Genomic DNA, 21,587 nt, shown 5'->3' with positions numbered 1-21,587 from the left:
ATATCGCCCCTCATGTGAGATGGCAGAAGAAGGAATGTTATGCAACAGACCCCAAGTGAATAGGTGATCGAGTCTAAATCCCATATAAGACACCTTCCATGGGGGTGAGGGGAACACAGGTTAGAACAGGTGCGAGGTAGGGGTGAGTTGAGGTGCAACATCAGGGCCTAAATCTAGGTTCTTATAATTAAAGGGACTCCCATGTTACCCACAAGTTGCTACGGTGTAGGCAAGCAAATGGCCATATCAAGATGTTTCCCAGTTCCTGTTATTTACTGACCCCAGAAATACCATGAGTGACCCATGTGTATCCAAGTACAGAAGCTGAAACTAACCACCATGAACCCCTAGAGTGATTCTGCCCAAGTTCCAGTGTCAGCCCTGACCTTAAGATATGATATCAGGAAGTTATTATCCTCATTGTCCTCATCTGTAAAATAGGAATAAAAAAAAAATCTACATCATAGGACTTTACAAAGACTAAATGTGTATAATCCAAATAAAGCACACAGGTAATACCTGGCACTTGGTAACAAAATTAATTTAGCTGCCATTACTACTACGACTACTACTGTTACAAGTAAGTCACCCAAGAGTCACAATTATTCTCATCTAACAGAGGATAAAAGGAAATCTTCACTATCAAACTGACAATTTATTGTTTTAAATCTTATTGGAAGAGAAACTGTATTTTTAATTTTTTTTTCAGAATACAAAAACTAATCCACAAGATTTTAAAACAAAGAGGGAAGGGCACAAACTACAAAAAGAAAAGGTTCAAAAGCAATTAAAAGGAACTATAAACCTATTTCTCACAAATAACCACATTTGTATTTTTTACACAATCACTTCCAATCTTTTTGAAAAAAACATAGTTTATTATTTTAGTGCTCTATTTTTCTCACAACACTGTAACAAAAATATTTGGGCATATTCTTAAAATCTTCTTAACTATTCTTAGTATTTTCTGGGGATTCTCCATGAATCCTAAGATTTCTCACATTAAATTTCCTTCTAGGAAGAATTCTATTCTAGTCTCTCTTTCCCCACATTCTTCTGGGGATAAAGATAACAAAAGTTTAAATTCAGTTTTTTAAAATACCCTTCAATTTTGATCCAATTTATATTTTTCCAGATATAGAAATCTATTTTCCTAGAAATAGAAAATCTATCTTCTAAAAGCCATCTTGCTCTGTTTTCCTTTCCATGTATTACTCTGGATTATGGAAAGTGGATGAGGAATAAGTTGCTTCCAAAATAATAAAAAAATAAAAGAGGTATGATCATTTTTACAATAGAAAAGGTGAAATCAGATAGACGAAAAGTAGCTTGTTTTCATTTTTAGATAACATTTACCTTTTTTCTGATTATAAAATGATTTTGCGATTTTTTTACTATAGTAAAATACTTACCAACCAAAATCATCCATGGCATTATAGTGCAGAGGTAATCGACACTATGATTTGGTTTTAATATTTGGGTATATGTCCTTGAATACACAAATATACAGAGCATAAAAATAATATGCCTTTTTGTAATTTGTAGTTTTATATAGCCAGCGTTTTCCCTTTTTTACACTAAAAGCTGCTATCATGAGGGAATGAGAGAAATGGACAAGAAATGAGCAAATTACAGCAATACAGTAAAAATGTTCAGCAGGTAGCACAGAACAAGTGTCATGTGTTTCAAACGTGCAGGTATTTCTGAAGGGAAAAGAATTAGCTTAAAGCAAAAATGAACAGCAAAGACACCTTGGTCAGGTGTTCTCAAAATTGCCAGTGAGGCACAAAGAAGAGGCTCTACTTGAAAGAGTTGCAGGAGCAGACTCAGAAACACAACAAAATAAAGAGATAAATATTTAGAGAAGCAGTATCAGGGCAATACTCATGATAATCCTTAAACTCCAGAGGATACAGAAAAATTTTCCAGTCAACTGTTCTTTGCCCACTTCTCTATGGGAAAGCTGTTCTCAAGTGTGTAAGTTAACTTCTGAATATATTTAACCAAGTTATTTTGTGAACCTTTTTTTAAATATTTTTTAATGTTTGTTTATTTTGAGAGAGAGAGAGTGAACATGCAGGGGAGGGGCAGAGAGAGAGAGGAAAAGAGAGAATCTCCAAGCAAGCTCCAAGCTGTCAGCACAGAGCCTGATGCAGGGCTCAAACTCAGGAACCGTGAGATCATGATCTGACCAGAGATCAAGAGTCAGATGCTTAACCCACTGAGCCACCCAGGGGCCCCTTGTGAACCATTTTAAGTGATAGTTTGTTTTTAAGTTTTGCTTGTAATATTTCATGACTGAGTATTGGCTCATTTACATTGAAATATTTAATCTCTCGAAATTATTTTGGTGTATGTAAGGTAACTAGATCCCTCTTACAATACAGGCTTGTTACAAAAGTACTTCCATCCACAAGCAAGCCGTGCATGGACAGTTTCAGTGAAGCCCACAGGAGATGATAATGTGTCTATCCCACCTGTCACCCAAGACACTAAGGCACAGCCAGCTTCATGGGCATGTAGTCTGCACAACCACAAAGAATCTTGTGCTCAGAAGGTCACACACTTGGTTTAATGCTCTGTTGTCACAGACTTGAAATTATTCATTTTTAAATAAGGGCCCTGCCTTCCCATTTTACATTGGTCCCACAAATTATGGATCCGGTTCTGCCTGAAGGTTCTCTCACCCAGGCCAGCCCTACAGTTGACAGATGATGTCCACACAGAAAAAGTACATTTCCACAAGTTATATAGCCAGTTGGTACAAGAATATAATTTATCTTCTACACTAACTATATAGAGTTCTTTTCACAACACTGTGTTCTGCTGTCTGCAAAAGTATTCTGAAAAATCATAGCAACATTAGGCTATTTCCACTACCTATAGAGACACTTTCAAGTTAGAACTAGGGGCGACTGGTTGTAAGTCAGTTGAAGGTGTGACTTGTGATCTTGGCTCAGGTCATGATCTCATGGTTCATGAGATCGGGCCCCACATCAGGCTGTGTGCTAACAGCACAAGCCTGCTTGGGATTCTCTGTCTCTCCTCTCTCCCTCTCTCTGCCCCTCCCCTACTCATGCTCACTCACTCTCTCTGTCTCTGTCTCTCTCAAAGTAAATAAATAAAAAACTAAAATAAAATCAGAACTAATCGAGGCACTTGGGTGGCATAGTCAGTTAAGCATCACTCTTGGTTTCAGTTCACGGTTTCAGTTCACATCATGATCTCACAGTTCATGAGTTTAAGCCCCACATTGGGCTCTGTGCTAACAGCCTGCTTGGGATTCTCTCTCTCCCTCTTTCTCTGCCCCTCCCCGGCTTTCTCGCTCACACACTCTCTTTTTCTCTCTCAAAATAAAAAAAATGTTGCTTTATCACAAAAATAAAATTAGAAGTATCTATACATATGCATTTTGATATATTTTTAAATTCTGTTACATTATAATCACTGATAGTGGGGGGGGGGGGGGGAGGGTTGTACTCTTTTATTTAACCCAGCTCAATGTCCAAATAATCTACAAATACAAATTGACACATGATTTACCAAAAAAAAAAAAAAGAAAAAGAAACTTCATTATCTACATTTCCAAATGTAGGGAACTATGAAAAACAAAAACTTGGAAACAAAATCTATACAAAAATCATTCCTCCTCAGTCTCAAGATATCAAACTGAAAGTCAGGCAACAACAGCACAGAGAGTCCCATCTTTCGTGTGTCTTTCAGTATGCGCTCATATGCATGTATTCCAAAACTCACTCGCTTTTTTTCCATCAAGGTCTAAAATTATACTAAACATAATCTGAATAGCATTCCAATGAGGACACTTCCCAAAGTCAACTCAAGTGTTGAGAGAAAAAACACCCACCACCTTCTGATCAAAATCACATATGTTGTAATAATTCAATAAATTAATAAAGCTCTCCTAAATCTCTTTATCCAAGACCTCTTTGAAAGCATACATTTTCCAGGAAAATAATACGGACCAACTGCAACTGTGAACTCAATGCATTAGTGAATATGCATAAACACAGGAAAGAAATTCCTCTTGAACCAGCAACCAAAAATCAAGTAAGATACACAGAAGAAACTGAGATCATTAGAACTAAAATGCCTTACATCTAACGTGGAGTGCTCTTTTGTCTGTTGCCTACATGGAACACCGAAAGTTACATAACAAAACTTATCCTTACAACTATCCCACAAAGTGCAATATGGTGACAGTTAACACTACTGTAGGACATACTTAAAAGTTACTAAGAGAGGGGCACCTGGGTGGCTCAGTCAGTTAAGCGTGCGACTTCAGCCCAGGTCATGATCTCGCAGTCCGTGAGTTTGAGCCCCGCATCGGGCTCTGTGCTGACAGCTCAGAGCCTGGAGCCTGCTTCGGATTCTGTGTCTCCCTCTCTCTCTGCCCCTTCCCTGCTCATGCTCTGTCTCAAAAATAAAAAAAAAAAAATATTCCAAAAAAAAAAGTTACTAAGAGAGTGGATCCTAAGTTCTCATCACGTGAAACAACATTTTTCTGTGACTACATGAAGTGACAGACGTTAGCTAAACTCTTCATGGTAATTGTCTTTCAATATGAATGTCAAGGGGCGCCTGGGTGGCTCAGTCGGTTAAGCGTCCGACTTCAGCTCAGGTCACGATCTCGTGGTCCGTGAGTTCGAGCCCTGCATCGGGCTCTGGGCTGATGGCTCAGAGCCTGGAGCCTGCTTCCAATTCTGTGTCTCCCTCTCTCTCTGCTCCTCCCCCATTCATGCTGTGTCTCTCTCTGTCTCAAAAATAAATAAACGTTAAAAAACATATATGTCAAGCCAATATGCTGTACAATTGAAACTTATAATAGTACTGTGTGTCAATTAAATCTCAATAAAACTAGAAAAAGAAAAATATAATTTACGTGACTCCTGATTTAAAAAACATACCTAGTGACTTTTCTGAAAGGCAAGAAAAATAAATTCATAAAACAAATTCATTAATTTAAAAAAAAAAAAAAAAAAAAAAAGAACCGCCAGGTGGCACAATTCCCCGAGCCTCACCTCCATGAAGAACAGTTTGTTATGCTGAGAACTGACCAGAAGGTGGCAACGTAGCCTCAGTTCCTCAGCACCAACAGCTCAGTCTGGTCTTAGTTTAAGGTTTTTCATATACCAAATCAAAAATACACATCTCAAACATCCTTTATACCAGAAAGCTTTCATTTCCTTACATTCTGAATGTTGATCTGTAGTTCCATTTTGTAGTGATTGAAGTCTTTGGCAAGTTCATGGCCCTGATGATAGAAAGTAAACATTCCCTGAAAAAATGACAGCATCTAAGACAAAAGGGGGGAAAAATGACATTAGCACAAAAAAAACCTCAGGGGGAAGAAGAAAGAATAAAAAGCAGCCACATGTTCCCCCCAATCCCATTGCAATTCTACTGAAATAAAATTAAAAGAAGTCACCAGAAGTCAATTAAATCTAACTGCATATTATTTATTAATCTCTTTAAAAAATGAAGGATTTGTGATTTCTCCTTAAATATCAGAGCCATTAGATAGCTTTTATAGTGCACTGTACTGGAGAAATGATACAGCACCCATGTGTTCTTTTTTGTGAAGAGAATCTCCATATCCATTTATAATTGAAACCTTATCACCGTAGGTCAACACAAACTGTAACAAAAAGTGAAATCACAGAATCAAAGAGCTACAGGCTCTCTCCAGTGGCATTTAGTGCAGCACAACCTCTCTCTTTGGTCTACCAGGACAGTCAGTGACTGGGGCAGAGACGGGTAGAGACAGGGAGATAATTAAGCTCTGAGTTCTTACCAACCCTCAACCTGCTCTTCTTGATTAGAGGGCACCTCCTTCTGCCCAAACATGGGAGTAAATTTAAAGTGAGTACAAGCATAATTTGGGATAGGAGTTAAGAAAATCCTGAAATTCATTTTCTTTATAATGTCACATAGCATAATGGCTAGCAATCTGGGACTCTAATGTCAAGTGGCCAGCAGGGATCAATCCCCAACTTCAGCTATGTTATGAGACCTTGGGGAAATTAATGAAATTTTCTGTACTTCTATTTCCGTATTTGCTTAGTGGGATAATAAAAATATCTCCTTCTGGAGTTCCTGTGTGAAATAAACACATGAGCGCGATGAAGTATTAGAACAATGCCTTGAACAAAGAGCACTGTAAATAATGTAGGTCATTATTATTTCACGTAAAAGAAAGCTTTAAGGAGATGAATTGTTCCCTAATGGTTGAAATTAGGTTAATCTATTATTCCAACTGGACTATTGCTTCCATGAATGCCAATTTTAAGTTAATCATTACTTGGTTATTTTTTGTTTCTCAAAATCACATATAGTGGATAATTGTATAGCATGTAAATTTTATCTCAGTAAAGCTGTTTTTTAAAAAACCACATGCAAAAACACCTATATTAAAATTAATCTTGAGAATCATGAATTCTAGTGTTTCTTGTTTTCACTAAAACCCACAGTATGAATTATTACTTTACATATCTTCATATACATCACATATATATAACATCTATATAAGCACAAACACAAATCATATGTCTCTGAAATAAGTATAAAGAACTGCCAGAGTAACTCACAAAATAGTTTCAAATGCTCCATATGCTGGTTCTTAACCCAGGTTGCCATGAGCATACAGTTGTGTTAAAAATAATTTGTTACCAAGAACTGTTTAAAGTGCCAAAATTTGGATTGCTGTACTTGCTTCAGAACAAACTCAAGAAGAGTGAAGATTATCCATCGACACCACTGCTCACTCTCCCATCCTAACACTTCTTTCAAAGGGTTTTCTTTAAAGGGTGGGTCTACAATAGGGTGGCAGAAATTGCACCTGATTGCAGAGTCATGGAGAAATAATATTCACCATATGCTGCTGTGCAAAGAAGGCCGAGAACCACCGAACTGTGAAGGTGGTTCCTTGACCTCATCGCGATCTGGGTCCACCCTTTACAATTCATGATGTCTTGCTTCCTGTGTATGAATCCTGGTCCCCAGGAACTGTAAATTTCATCTAGAAAGAAAAATGTTTCTAGGATATCTATTACATGTAACAGCAGAACAACTTTCTATGATACTTACAGGTTCCACAAACTCAAACTTCTTTCTTTCTTGGATCTCCTGAAGCTTACATACATACTCAAGGGACAGTTCATAAAAGTGCTGCCGGTTTTGCTCCACTTGCATATCTGCCTATGTTAAAGTAATAGAGGCTGGTTAAATCAGAGACGGTAAGGAGTGAAACGCTTGACCAGAGGTTGGCAATGCTATGAGCTCTGTGCAAAATATGGCCTGCAGCCTGGTTTTCTACACAAAGTTGTCCTGGAACACAGTCATGGCTACTGGTTTATAGATCTTCTATAGCCACTTTCCTGCTAGAACAGCCAAACTGAATACTATGGCTGCCACAGGGACCTTAGAGTTTGCAAAAGTATACAGCGTTTACTACCTGACTCTGTAGAAAAAGTCTGCCAACGCTTGCTCTTTATGATGAGATTGGCCCCAAAGGATTAAACACTGAAGGATGCCTCTTCACGGAAAACTCACCCCAACCACAACGGACACCCAAGGTTGAACTATACACATATGATCAAAATCACATAAACATTATTTCCGTTGACAAATCCTGTAAGAATGCAGTCGGCCTGGGAAACTGTAGTCACTTCAGTAGTCATGAGTGAAGGCAGCAGGTGAGGAAGTGGTAGCTATGGTACCATCTCAAGAACCTGGTTCTTAAATACCATACGATCTGGTAATTCCACTTCCGGGTATAACCCAACAAAAGCGTTAATTTGAGAAGACGTGAGCGCGCCTATATTTATGGCAGCATTATCTAGAATGGCCAAGATATGAAAGCAGCCAAGTGTCCACCAACAGATGAGCGGATAAAGAAGATATGCTATATATACAATGGACTACTGCTCAGCCATAAAAACAGGTGAGCTCTTCTCACTTACAACAACATGGATGGACTTAGACGCTGTTAGGCTAAGTGAAGTAAGTCAGACATAGAAAGACAATACCATATGATTTCATGTATATGTGGAATCTAAAAAACAAAGCAAAACAAAAAACAAAAAGGCAGAAATAGACCCATAAAAACAGAGAACGAGACGACGGCTGCTGGAGGGGAGAGAGGTGAGGAGGATGGGCAAAACGTGTGAAGGAGAGAGAAGGTACAGGCTTCCAGTTGCGGAATAAGTCACGAGGATGAAAGGTACAGCATAGGGGATATAGTCAACAGCACCGTAACAGTGTTGTTTGGTGGCAGATGGTAGCTACATCTATGGTGGACACAGCAAAACGTATAGAGCTGTCAAAGAACTATGTTGTGCCTGAAACTAATGTAAAATTGTATGTCAACTGTACTTCAATCAAAGAAAAAAGAAAAGAGCCTGGTTCTCAAAAGTTGGGCCAGAGCTTGAAGCCCATCTGTAGGCAGTCAGGCTGTTAAGTCCTCAAAATGTCTCATCCTCTGGGAGTAAACAGGCACCAGATGGTCAGGAGACTGTTCAAAAAAAAAAAAAAAAAAAAAAAGTTCCAGCTTATCTGGTCTAACTAGAAGGGCACTATGGGAGGAGCAGGATTCCATGGAGGAAGAGCAGGGAAAGAATGGCCAGCCTAGAAACCATTCTTACAAGGCATCACATAATATATTTCTTAATTTGGCCAATTTTACTTTTAAAGGTATTTATCTAGACATTTCTCCAAAGAAAATATATAAATGGCAAGAAGCACCTGAAAAGATGCTCAACATCACTAATCATTACAGAAATACAAATGCAAGATAACACCTCATGCCTATCAAAACAACAACAAAACTATTAAAAAAAAAAGAAAGAAAGAGAGAAACAGGGGCACCTGGGTGGCTCAGTCAGTTAAGCATCCAACTTCGGTTGAGATCACGATCTCATGGTTCATGAGTTCGAGTCCCGCGTCAGGCTCTGTGCTGACAACTCAAGAGCCTGGAGCCTGCTTCAGATCCTGTGGCTCCCCCTCTCTCTGCCCCTTCCCTGCGCTCGCTCTCTCTCTCTCTCTCAAAAATAAATAATAAAACATTAAAAACATTAAAACAAAACAAGTGTTGATGGGGATATGGAGAAACTGAAACCCTATGCACTGTTGGTGGAAATGTAAAATGATGAAGCTACTCTGGAAAACAGCATAGCAGTTCTCCAAAAAAATTAAAACCAGAATTATCACGTGACCTAGCAATTCCATTTCTTGGTATATACTCATAAAAACTGAAAACAGGGACTCGAAAAGATTTATCTAACCAGGTTCATAGCAACATTATTTTCAACAGCTAAAAGGCAACAGCAAGCAAAGTAGCCACTGACAGATACATGGATAAACAAAATGTGATATATATACATATACAGTAGAATATTATTCAGCCTCGGAAAGGAAGGAAATTCTGACACGTGCTACAACATGGATGAACCTTGAAAGCATTATGGTAAGTGAATAAGCAAGTCACAAAAGGACAGATACTCTATGATTCCACTTTTATAAGCTACCTAGAACCAACATAGAAAGTGGAAGGGTGGTTGTCAGGAGATAGGGGTAGGGAGCTGGGGAAGTATTATTCAATGGGCACAGAGTTTCAGTATTAAGAGATGACAAGAGCTCTAGATGTGAAGGTAGCAGTGGTCGCACAACCATGTGAATGTATTTAATGCCACTGAACTGTGCCCTTGAAAATCATTAAGTGCGTATATTTTATGGTATGGAAATGTGACAACAATCTTTTTCATCTTGGAGGGAAAAAGTATCTATCATGGCAAAAAAATTTTTTTAGCATGAAATGAATTTTCGAGTAGAATGTTATATGAGTGTTATGTTACTAAGCTACTAAGCTAAAATGAGAATTTCTACTTAATACTCATCAAAATCATCTTTTTTATGCCTCGAATAACCAGAGTTTGAAAGTTCAGCCACCAGTAGCTAGCAGACACAACTCTGGGGCGGGGGCGGGGGGAAGAGGGATGCAATTTTGTTTTGTATTTAATAAAATGAAGATGTGAAGAGTTCCAGGTAGATTCCTCATGTTTGGTTACTGGGAAATGTCCTTCAAGAAAATTACACAAGGATCAGACTTAGCCAAGTAGGCTCTTTATTTCAGCAGATTTTCTCACCTGGTTGTCTGTACTATTCCAATCACCGTGGCATTCATTGATGGTCAACCTCTATACACACCCCTGGTATTCTGGTTATCCGTAACCACTATGCCATGCACTGTGTGATTAGATCACCAAAATCCCCAGGGTTGCCCATAACCTGTCATTTACAACAATGCCAAGGGCACCCTAATGATATGGAGCAGCACAGTCCTTTAGAGCCTGACTCAAATCTGGAAGGCAATCACTATATGTGGAATAAAGCACAAAGCTTCCAAAACCTTTGGAATTTCCTGAGAGATGGGAATATCTTTTGCCATACATAAAGAGCCTCTCCGGAGTTTATGCCACTGAGATGACTTAGGGTGGGGCCTCTAGATAGCACCAGAAAGACTAAATGATCAGAGGGCTAGAACTTTCAGTCCCACCTACTGACCTCTGGCAAAGAACTTAGGAAGTTCTGTAAAAATGCTTGAACTTCAAGGTCTGTGAGCACATGCATGTGCCTGGAGAGTAATACACCCCAGTTCCATGGGGACAGAAGTTTCTATGCTCGGGACCCTTCCAGACCCCACGGTGTGTACCCTTTCATCTAGCTAGTTATCTCAATCTTTTATACTATTCTTTACGATAAATTAGTTAAGTAAATGTTTTATCTCAGTTCTGTGAGCCACTCAGGAAATGAATCAAACCCAAGGAGGGGGACATAGGAACATCTAATTTATAGCAAGTAGATCAAAAGCACAGGTAACACCTTGATTTGCAACTGGTGTCTTAAAAAGGGACAGTGCTCTGGACTAAGCCCTTAACCCCCTGGGCTGATGCCGTCTCAGGTAGATAGTGTCAGTAGCGAGCTTATTGCTGGGCAGTGTAGGAAAACACACATTCAGACTGTACTTTTTACTGTATCAAGCAAAAGTGACATTTTTAACAATTCCAATTTGACCATCACCCAATTTCTGGCCATTCCTTCTATATGTATTTGTAACAAGAACAGACCATTCTCCTGCAAAGTTATTCACAAGATCTACTCCTCCAGTCACATATACTGAAATATAATCAATTGACCGACCGCTTAAAAAACAAAAATATACTTCAAAAATTAACAGAAATAGATTTTTCTCAAATGTCTGATACTTGTTCTAGTGTAAATATTAATTATAATTTAGGGATGGGGATGGAAGTAGAAGGTATTGTGCTCAATAAACACAGAACTACAGCTAATGGTCCTAACAAAATTACCAAAATAGCCAGCCTGGTGTTTGCAACAATCGTCTCCTGTTACTTTCATTTGAGACAAAGAGAAAGAATAAATGATGCAAGTTTCTATGCCTTTGTTCAGTACCACTCTCAGCAAACTTTATAAACCTCTTGAGCACCTCAACTCAGTTCACTAAAGATTAGCAATACATAAGCCAATGCCAAAAGCAACGAAAATCCAAATCTAACCTTTTCCTTTTAAAGAGCATCCCCCCCAAAGAAGGCCTTCACGTTTGCAAGAGAAAGCTGTTTCAAGTGGGAGTTTGTATGTTTGTAAAGAGTAAATAGCAAGATAGGGCAGAATGTACAGTTTAAATGAAACTAAAATGATTCATCTTGAGGGTCTCTTCAAATTGCTGATCTGGAGTCTAATTATCTTTGGAAATGATCAAATGGATGGAGCCCTAGCTCACTATGCAAGCAACTTCATCCTTCTTCATTCAGTATTTAGTGTCTATTCCCTGACTAGTACTATTCTAGGTGTAAAGGACAGACTACTGAATAAAACAATGTCGCTGCCTTCAAGGAGCTTACAAGATAGTGCAAGAAGCCATGTAACAACCAAATATTTAGTATGTCAAATGTTTGTAAGAGTATGAAAAAATTAAAGCAGCATAAGGGGGATACTTTAAATAAGACGGTGGGGGACTTCTCTAGTAAGGTGAACTCTGAGCAGAGAGTACGTGGAGGAGTGAGGCATACAGGTCTGGGCTGGAAACGTTATCAGGCAGTAGGAGAACAAAAAAGCAATGGCCCTGAGCGCAGAGGATGCTTGACCCAATGTAGCCAGAGCAAAGCAGCCCTGGGCCTCCAAAGACAGCTATTGTGGGGGGGTCTGGGGAGGACCAGCAACATCAAGGCTCACCCTGCTTGCTGTATAGAAAATAAACTGTAGAAACATCTTGGTGGAAACAGGGAGACCAATTAAGAGGGCTTTGCAGTAATCCATGTGAGAGATGCCAGCTGCATGGGCCAGGGTGAGATGGGGCCCGGGGTGGGGGGGTGGGGGGGGGGGGTGGGGAGTAGAAGTGGCCATATTCTGAGAATATCCGGAAGCTACAGACAATATACAGCCAACAGACTGGATGTAGGGTAAGAGAGTAAGGGCCAAGGATGGCCATAAAGATTTTGCCTAAGCAACGGCTTGAATAAGATACCTAATTAGCCAGTGAAGACGGAAATTTACTTACAGCATGAAATTCCCTTCAGGATCTCTGAAAAGAGAGATAAGGGGAAAAGACAGGTAGAATGCTGCTGGCATTAGGAGAGTCTATGAAAACAACAGCTGTCATTTCAAAATGGGCAGAGGGAGCATATGGAACAACTGTATGGTTTTCTACACAATGTGGAACGAGGAGAGACTGGAGCCCTACCTACCTACAGTATTGTAGTGAGGATTAAATGGTATAAAAGCTCCCTTCTCTTTTATAAACTTCCAAACGCCATCCAAATGTCAAAGTTATTAAAGAGGAAAAAGTAAATGTGACATGTGGGGAATGTCAAAATGACCACACACACACATAGTGTGCAACTAAATATCTGACATTTAAATATAAACCAGCTTTATACTAGAGCCAATGTTATTAGCGTCATTTTGATGATACTTCAGTAAAAGTATGTTATAATGCTATATTATGCCCAGATTCCTTAGGTGTTTAAAAATAAACAAATAAGAAAAAAAAAAAATCACACTGTTGTGGGATGAGTCAAGATCCCAACAGCTGCAAAACAGCATTATTTTTAATGAAAACATATGTTCCAAATTGCAAACCACTGAGTTTCCATTCAAGTGTGTGAGTGAGAAAACACAAGTGCCAGGGAATTTAGAAAAGAGAAAGACAGACAAAATGAGAGATAAGATATAAATTCCTTTCTCCTTACACATGGCTCCCTCCAAAAAAAAAAAAAAAAGTCTATTACCACAAGTAAAGCAGACACTCTCTTTCCAATGAAGCTGAACTTCCTGAATCTTCAGCATTACATAAGATTAATGCTGTCTTCACATAAAAACAAAATGGTAGATGAGCTTATTAAATTCATTTCTTCACAGTCTTGAAAGCCAATTAATGAATCTATTCCCCCCAAAATAATATACCCGTTCTTCAGTAACGCTGGATAAAATTGTTCCCGTGAAAATATACTCAGAATCAAAAATGTTAATACTATGAATCTATACTGAATTAATCACTGTAAGATGTATTCATTATTTTGCATCTTGTTCCACAAGAACTTTTTTTTCCCCTTAATTCATGGCATTACCTCTTCGTTTTTTTTTCATCCCTAGATGAAAAGTTCACAAAAGAAAAGCACACTTTAAATGGAAAAGACATGCACTGCTCATTGAATTTAGGAACAAATTAACAGAAAAATAAAAACAATACCTCTTGTAAGTGTGAGTCTTTCTTTTTGGCTGATAAATTCAAATGCTTATCAATTAGACTATAGTTCTTTTCTGTTTCTTTGTCAAACTTCTTTTTTTCTTCCTACAAGTCAGAAAACACAGACAACTACGATTAAACAGGAGGGAAAATGTATGCGCAAAGTTTATCTACTAGGAAGCTCAAGATATGAATAGTATCTAAAAATAAATAAAGTACCACTGAGTGTGAGGAAGCTATCTGAAAAATCTATCTGTACTCATGCCACTGCTTACGAATCATCAAAGCAGCGTTAGGATTAAAGAGTCACTCATCTTTTCTTTTTTTTCCTTTAATGGGCTTTTTACCAAGCACATTAGTTTTCAACTCTTCATACTTAGTGCTTAGAATTAATACCATGTCACTTGTCCCTCATTAAAAGAAATAATAAAAAAGAACACAGGGTTAAAACAGCAAACTTGTGCAGATTTTGGCATAGAAATGGGATTCTTTTAAAACTGAGTAAATTTTAGTCTACATAAAAAAAGGAAGCATCATCACAATTGGGGGGAAAAATCTTGGGAAAGATTTTAATTGTCCAGTGTGAATATAACAATAAGACCCTCTGATCAGAAACATCATCTCCTTTCCCAAACTTTCCCAGTGGTTTCTGTAACACTATTCAGAATATGTATCAATAGATCAGTCTACAGGGCATAAGGTAAACACTGACACCTTTGTACTGAGACTCTGTGATTAGCATTACAAACATTTCTCAGGTACTGCCTAGAACCAGCATTTGCTTCCTTTGTCGATAGAAGCTTTTTGAGAAAACAAGTATCCTAATGGTTAAATACAGAAAAGATAGACGATCTCCTCTGCCAATTTAAGTGGATTTTTAATAAATATTTCTGAGCACCAACGAGAGCACACTATGTCCTCATGCCCTCAAAATGTTTCCATTAACTTCAAACTCTCCCTAACTCTCCAAGGGCTCCTGGAAAGGAACATTCTCTTCCCTATTTTCCAACTTCTATTTTCTAAAGCAAAAACGAACATTTCCCATCTTTTCTGATATGATCTTTTTCTTATTAGGCAAAGAGACTGAACAAAGCACGTGAGAAGTCTGTTTCTTCACATTTGTCATTATTTTTTCAGGACATGGGACTACAAAAACTGTGGGAACCTAGGACAGAGCCTCTGCTGGCTCATCCCACACGGAGGGAAGACAGTCTCAAGAACGGATGTTTCTTCCCATTTCTATTCCAAGTTGAATTACAAATTAGCTACACAACTTTGAAAAAAAATTCACAACACAGAACTTTAGTTTTCTTACTGAAGAAGTCAGGGATTTTTTTTTTTTTTGTACTTGCTCATTTTTAGATCCAATCCTAAAATTCTGTGACCCTATGGATCACCTACGTGTGACAACAGTCACACTTTTGTTGACACAGAAGCACTTTTTCTTTATGCTCTCTAGGTTTCATTTACAGCTATTTAAAAAAAAAAGTTTAAGGCATGAATACAGTTACTCTCTTTTCTGCTTTTTATTACTACAGTTTTCATCAACTATTTTGGTGACTCACAGAAAAATAAAGTAAAACAAACATATGGCCACTGTTTCAGAATCTCCACTATTTTAACAAGCTGATATGGTAGAATGCATGCTGGATCTGGTGTGAGAAAACCAGCTCTCATCCTGGCTACTTAGGACTGTGACTGCACCAGCCTCACAGCGTTCTCTGAGCATGTTTCTCACGTTCAAACAAAACAGGAAGAGAAGGCATTCCGCTGCATTCACCACATGGTTACCGCAAGGCAGGATCGTGTAGTAAAAAAATGCTCCCTAGTGCAGATTCGTACTTACCAGGAACACTGAAAATATTTTTACGCATTTGATTTCATCAGAATCACAGAACAGGACAAAGGAAGCAGTGATGCTAAAAAGAGCAGTCAAAACACCCGGCACACTCAGCAGCAGTGGGGTTTGTAAGTTAACACGTGGGTAAAGTTGAGAATGAAAGAAAGCGGGGGTATCAAAGGCTTTATGCAGAAAGAATTCAGCCAAGAAAGAACATTCCACCCACCAACGAGAGTGGAAATGCATTCGTCCACATGTGGTATGGCGTTATACAAATGCTGCTGTGTTTTGTTTTTAAATCTTAAGATCTAAATAAAATTATTTCTTCTTGCATTTGTTCTCAATGCCATTACAGGGCAGTATTGTTTCTTTGTGCTCATATGGCTTTTGTGTTACACATGGGAGTATAGGCTAGTATACAAGCCATGTCATCTGATTTTTCTGGAACAGCTGAAAAACCCAGTGATTTTTAAATAGTGGCTACCGGGCACCTGGGTGATTCAGTCGGCTGAGCATCTGACTTCGGCTCAGGCCATGATCTCATCAGTTGATGAGTTCAAGTCTTGCATTGGGCTCTGTGCTGACAGCTCAGAGCATGGAGCCTGCTTCAGATTCTATGTCTCCCTCTCTCTCTGCCCCTCCCCTGCTCATGCTCTCTCTCTGTGTCAAAAATAAACAAACATTAAAAAAAATAAAATAGTGGCAATCAGTTTTGTTTTTTTTTTTACATTTTAACATGAGTAAGACAAACAAAATTATGTTTACAGGTTAACTATGATTCACTGAAAGTCAGCTTGTAATTGGTTACAAAACCTATGCCCATGCCCCACGACCCCCTCAACCCCCCCCCCCAAAAAAAAGTAAAGAACAGTTATTACTTAAAATAGTGTAACCAGGGCACCTGAGTGGCTCAGTGGGTTAAGCAGCCGACTTCAGCTCAGGTCATGATCTCATGGTCCATGAGTTCAAGCCCCGCATCGGGCTCTGTGCTGACTGCTCAAGGCCGGGAGCCTGCTTCAGATTCTGTCTCCCAATCTCTCTGCCCCTTCCCCACTCATATTCATATTCATATTCTCTCTCTCTCTCTCTCTCAAAACTGAATAAACATTAAAAAAAAAAACAACAGTGAAACCAAATAAGGTGTATGCTGTATAAATGGTAAAGGGAATTCAGAAACCTAAGAAACAAAACTTAATATTTTAAATATATTAGAAGTAAACATACTTTTTAAGGTTGTATCATAAATCACTGGATAAAAAATATTATTCAACTAATGGTGTTGGTATAATTAGTTAACTACTTGGAAATAGAGAACTATGTCTCATATCAAAATTAATTCCAGATGGATTGAAAGAGTCACGAGTAAAAAATGAAGCCGTAAAAAAGAACAGTTTCATCAGATCTCACAACAGACAATACTTTTTAAGCAAAAAAGAAATGGAAGAAGCCATGAGAACTTCTAAATATCAAAAAATACACAACAGACAAGCTAAAAGACCAACGACAAAGCAGGGAGAAGATGCAATTAATATATAAGAAAAGAAGTAAATACTCCTAATACGTAAAAACACTCTTAAGATTAACCAATTTTCTGCTAAAATCACATATTAGTATTTCCATGGAAAAATGAATAAGGAATATATAAAGAATTCACAAGAGCTTGAGATTGTGAATTGTCCACATTTCTTTAGAGCATTAGAATTTGCTTTGGAAAAAGGGGGGAACTTTTTAAAGTTACCAGGTAACTTTTTAAAAATGTTTTGGTTATTTTACAAACTTCCTGGGATGAGGAAATGAAAGAGCTTATTTTACAACGATAAACATTAAAATAATAAGGCGTGACTAGTTTGGAGAACTAAATACTTTGAGATTCCAACTCTTCCTCCCTTATTTAAGTAAGGAGATGGGGGTGGGGTGAGGGGGGGGAATACCACCCATGCAAGAAACAAGATTCATATTACACATATACTTGGCAGGAACACCTTTTAAACTGCAATCCTGATGTCCAAGCCTGATACCCAATTGTTCTGTAATCTCTGTTCTTACCCTCCCCTGGTCTACCAACATCCTGCAAGCCCAGATAAAAATGCCATCTCATCCATGAAGCGCCCCCTTACCACTCAATGGTGGTGAAAACAGCACACCCTCCCTTAACTTCTGCACCAAATGTCACCTCTCCCTGTTTGACAACTCACTTGCCTTATCCAACCTCACTCTCCCCCTTTCTCTAAGTCCCTGCAGCCTACCCAAAGAAATGAGAATTCAGCTTTCCCTCCCCCACAGAATCCAGCACCTAACTCCACACCCAGGAGACATCTGTCAGAGGATGAGAGAAGGAAGCCTGTGGCTGCAGTGGCACCAAAAATGACAAAGTTGATGGATACCCTGAGCTACTGTGCAGGGTCACCTATCCATCATCTTCGCACTACCTGGCCAGGAGGGTCATAAGCCACGGTACTCTGGCATGTCACCTCTGAAGCTTGCAGCATCCAGAGAGTAGACAAAAACCTGAGCGGTTCTTGTTTGGCAAGTTGACACAGAGCAAGCCATAAATGGGATAATAAGATAAACTGCAACCATGTAGGCCAGGCCCCACTCGAGGCATGGGAAATACACTATCAAGTTCATTTAATCCTCACAAAAACCTTCTGAGACAGGGGTCATTAGCCTCATTGTAAAGATCAGCAAATTGAGAGCTGGAGACCATGAATGCCCGAATCCACACAGCTAGCTTACAGGCAGAAATGGGATTCAAACAAGAAGGAATCAGGTCTTCCTGAAAGACTTTCCTGGCACTCCAAGTTGAGACAATAGGGCATGTTCCAGAGCACCTATGCTTACCTCAATTATAGCACTTTTTAGTGTTTTGTTTTGTTTTGGTTTGTTTTGTTTTGTTTTGCATCTCCCCCACACTCAGAGTTGACCATGTCTTGAAGGCCAACTAGTGTTTTAATTCATAGTTGTATACTGGGACTCTTCCCTTATGATAGGTGCTGGTAAGTGTTTTATGACTAAAATGAAAAAAAAATGTAATTAAGTCAACATTTTTTTCTGCTTTGTCAAACATAATTTGAGAAATTATTTAAGTAGATTTGCTTTTCACTCATATTCACTCACTGCAGTCATTTACAGAATCTCAGGAAGTCAACTTTTATTAAATATTTAGTCATTAGATATAATCTTGGAAAGAAATATAAAAGAAATTTCGCACAAGGGTCTCTGAAAGGCTGAGGCTGTAAGTTATAATATATGAAATGAACATCTTTTTCAACCCTTCTGGTTACATTTTTTTATTCCAGTGAATAAAATAGTAATTGGCTCTTTCAGACTAGCATTTGAGTTGGCTCGATTATCAATAGTTTAGTTGCATCTGTTTGATATTTGCATGCATGCTGCCACCTGCATGAGGCCACATTTTCATTACTGGATTGTTCCAATATCTACAAGAGAAATCTTAAATTCTCCAATGTAAGTCATAGCAAGTTGGGGTAATTCTTACAGAGTTTACACAACGGCCTACTAGGCCCCTATGTCGTTCAGGGCCCATACTAGTTTCCTAATTTGACTAAGTGGCTAATGCGACACATAATGAGCAATGGCTCTGGATAAAGTGTTGTGCAGACACTAGGGTAAGTGACAAGCCCCTGGGGAAAGGAAAGAGCTGCAGAGGAAGTAAAAGCTGAGTGAGGCTGTGAAGGGAACTCTGAAAAGGAACCTCATGTGACACAGCACAGAAGGACCTGTGTCCTGCGACGGAAAATGTAATTTTTCCAACAGACAGGAGAACCCGGCAAGCATGGAAGAAAATCAGCAGAACCTCCAAGAACCAAGGAATGAGCCCAAACCAAACACATATGATGGAAGGAGAACAAATCCATATGGAGGCCAACAGTAGAAAAGAATAGCTCAGGGCTTTTAAAAAATCCAGCTTGCAAAAACCTAGCAGTTCAGACATATTAAAACCACAAATTAAAGACGTCACTGAGATTCCGGAAACCCGAGAAACTAAGAGTGAACAGAACGGAAACAGCTCCAGTTGAAAGGCAGAGGGTAGGACACACCAGGTGGGGAAGGAGAAGAGAAAGAGAAGATCCACATTCTAACAAGGAGATCTGAAACATTCTGCTGTGGTCAACTTTTAAAGGCTTTTTTTTTTTTTTTTTTTTAATCCCCACATAAAAACTGCTTTTTTAAAAAGACCTTTAACTTACATAAAGTTATTTTTAAGTGTCCCAATTAACGAGTGAATAAAAATATAGGTTTGTCAAAACATGATGAAATATTCAAGAAGTACAGATGTAGAAAACCAAGGATCCAGATTACAAACCTTTATACAAACCCTCTTCTAGAATTATCAGTGGAATAGGTTATTTATCAGATACTTTATATATTAAGACAAGAGTGGAGGCCGGTAGTAAAGAAAGCACAGCCTTTTTCTCTTCAACACAGAACAATCTAGATTTAAACACTGAACGTCTAGAGACAGATGCTTACATAGCACACTATATAACCTAGAACATCACCATTCTCTACTCTTTAACATATAAAACTTTGAGTAAAAAAGGCCTTCTCCCTGTGACCCACAAGGACTTGCCTCCTCAAATAGTATCCATAGTATGACAGCCAACACACATACTGTACTGAACAAGAACATATGATAAATCCTTCACAAACTTAAAGACAGTGAACAATGAAGGAATAAAAAAAAAAGGGGGGACTTCAGGATGGAATCTGGCCATGAAACAACTCAAGGCATAGACTAAAATTATTAAAATAACTTCTTTTAACATGGCAAGCTATTCTGCAAGGTGCTTGCTGGATATATACTCTGAACAAGTACAACATTAGAAACAGGAAAAGTTTTAGAGGGAGAAGGAGTCAGTCAATAGAAAATACAAGGTTAGAAATGTATAAAAACTCAGTAGGGGGGCACGTGGCTGGCTCAGTTGCTAGAACATAGTCTATCAGGGCTGTGAGGTCAAGTCCCACATTGGGCATGGAGCCTACTTAAAAACAAACAAACAAAAAACAGTAGGGGGGATGGCAAATAAAAAAGAAAATATATTAAGTCATATTCATTTCCCATTTCCATAATATAATCCTCACTCACCACCACCATCATCCAATTAATAAGAAACGGACACTGTTTACATTCAGTACCTGCTAATGAAGTGTTAGAAAACAAACAGTCAAGGTGTTCGAGCTTTAAAACAGCCTAAAGAAGACAAGATCAGAGAAAACAGAATCATAAAATACAAAGTAGAGCAGTCAAATCCTCAAATCTCTCATTTTACAGATAAGGAACTATAAAGCCAATTATCTGCCCAAGGTCACAGGTGTGAAAGGAGACCTCCAGTGTCCTGCTGCAAATCCAGAAGACACAGTCAGCTTCATGGAACTCAGCAAACAATCCAGGAAGAGGACTTAGAGGGTGCCTGACTAATCTCCTCTGAAAACATAGCCCTTCATTAAAAAGGTAAAATAGTATGCTAAAAGGAAATGTATCTAATATTTTAACAAGTCACGGGAGAAATGATTCTTTAAATAGCAACTAAAAAGCTGGCACTCTTTGGGCCCATCTGTATAGCTACAGTCATTGAAGCCACAGAGTTTATTTGTACAAAACCATTTTAATATTTTGCTTAGGAAGATGAAGAAAAAAAAGCTTCACAACCCCAAGCCACTGGTGCGGAGTGGGGAGAATCCAAATGTAAAAACTCTCTTCCCTACCTAAAAGTGATGTTACTCTCTTCCGGGCCAAGCCAAAAAGAGTCAACACATGATTGGTACTTTTTGTCCCTCAGGTGAATGCACAAAATTCAGGAAAGGTTGGTGGAAATTACTTCTCTGGGATAATTTCAAAGCTCATTAGTATTGGAAGTTGCTAAATAGATCTCAGGCTCCCTGTGGTAAAGTCACCAAGTTGTTCCCAGAAATCCTGGCTACCTTCCAGATCCTTGAGTGCGG

At 38.6% G+C, this 21,587-nt stretch overlaps 1 protein-coding gene across 5 annotated transcripts in view; it reads right to left on the bottom strand.

Annotated features, from left to right (window-relative positions):
- The window catches only part of ARHGAP10 (Rho GTPase activating protein 10), a 321,446-nt gene that overhangs the window by 195,726 nt on the left and 104,133 nt on the right, over positions 1–21,587 (bottom strand). For 4 of the 5 annotated variants that reach the window (XM_060655658.3, XM_060655661.3, XM_060655657.3 and 1 more), the window contains 3 exons: positions 13,784–13,885; positions 7,105–7,215; positions 5,210–5,314 (listed from right to left, as the gene is read on the bottom strand). In XM_060655658.3, coding sequence (XP_060511641.2) covers positions 5,210–5,314; positions 7,105–7,215; positions 13,784–13,885 — 318 coding nt within the window. The remainder of the gene's footprint in view (positions 1–5,209; positions 5,315–7,104; positions 7,216–13,783; positions 13,886–21,587) is intronic. The other variant, XM_060655662.3, reaches the window with a different exon arrangement.

Source organism: Panthera onca, chromosome B1 (genome assembly GCF_046562875.1).
Source record: "Panthera onca isolate mPanOnc1 chromosome B1, mPanOnc1 haplotype 2, whole genome shotgun sequence".
Taxonomy (NCBI): domain Eukaryota; kingdom Metazoa; phylum Chordata; class Mammalia; order Carnivora; family Felidae; genus Panthera; species Panthera onca.
The sequence above is the reverse complement of the archived record's forward strand: the minus strand, read 5'-3'. Positions and strand labels throughout refer to the sequence as shown.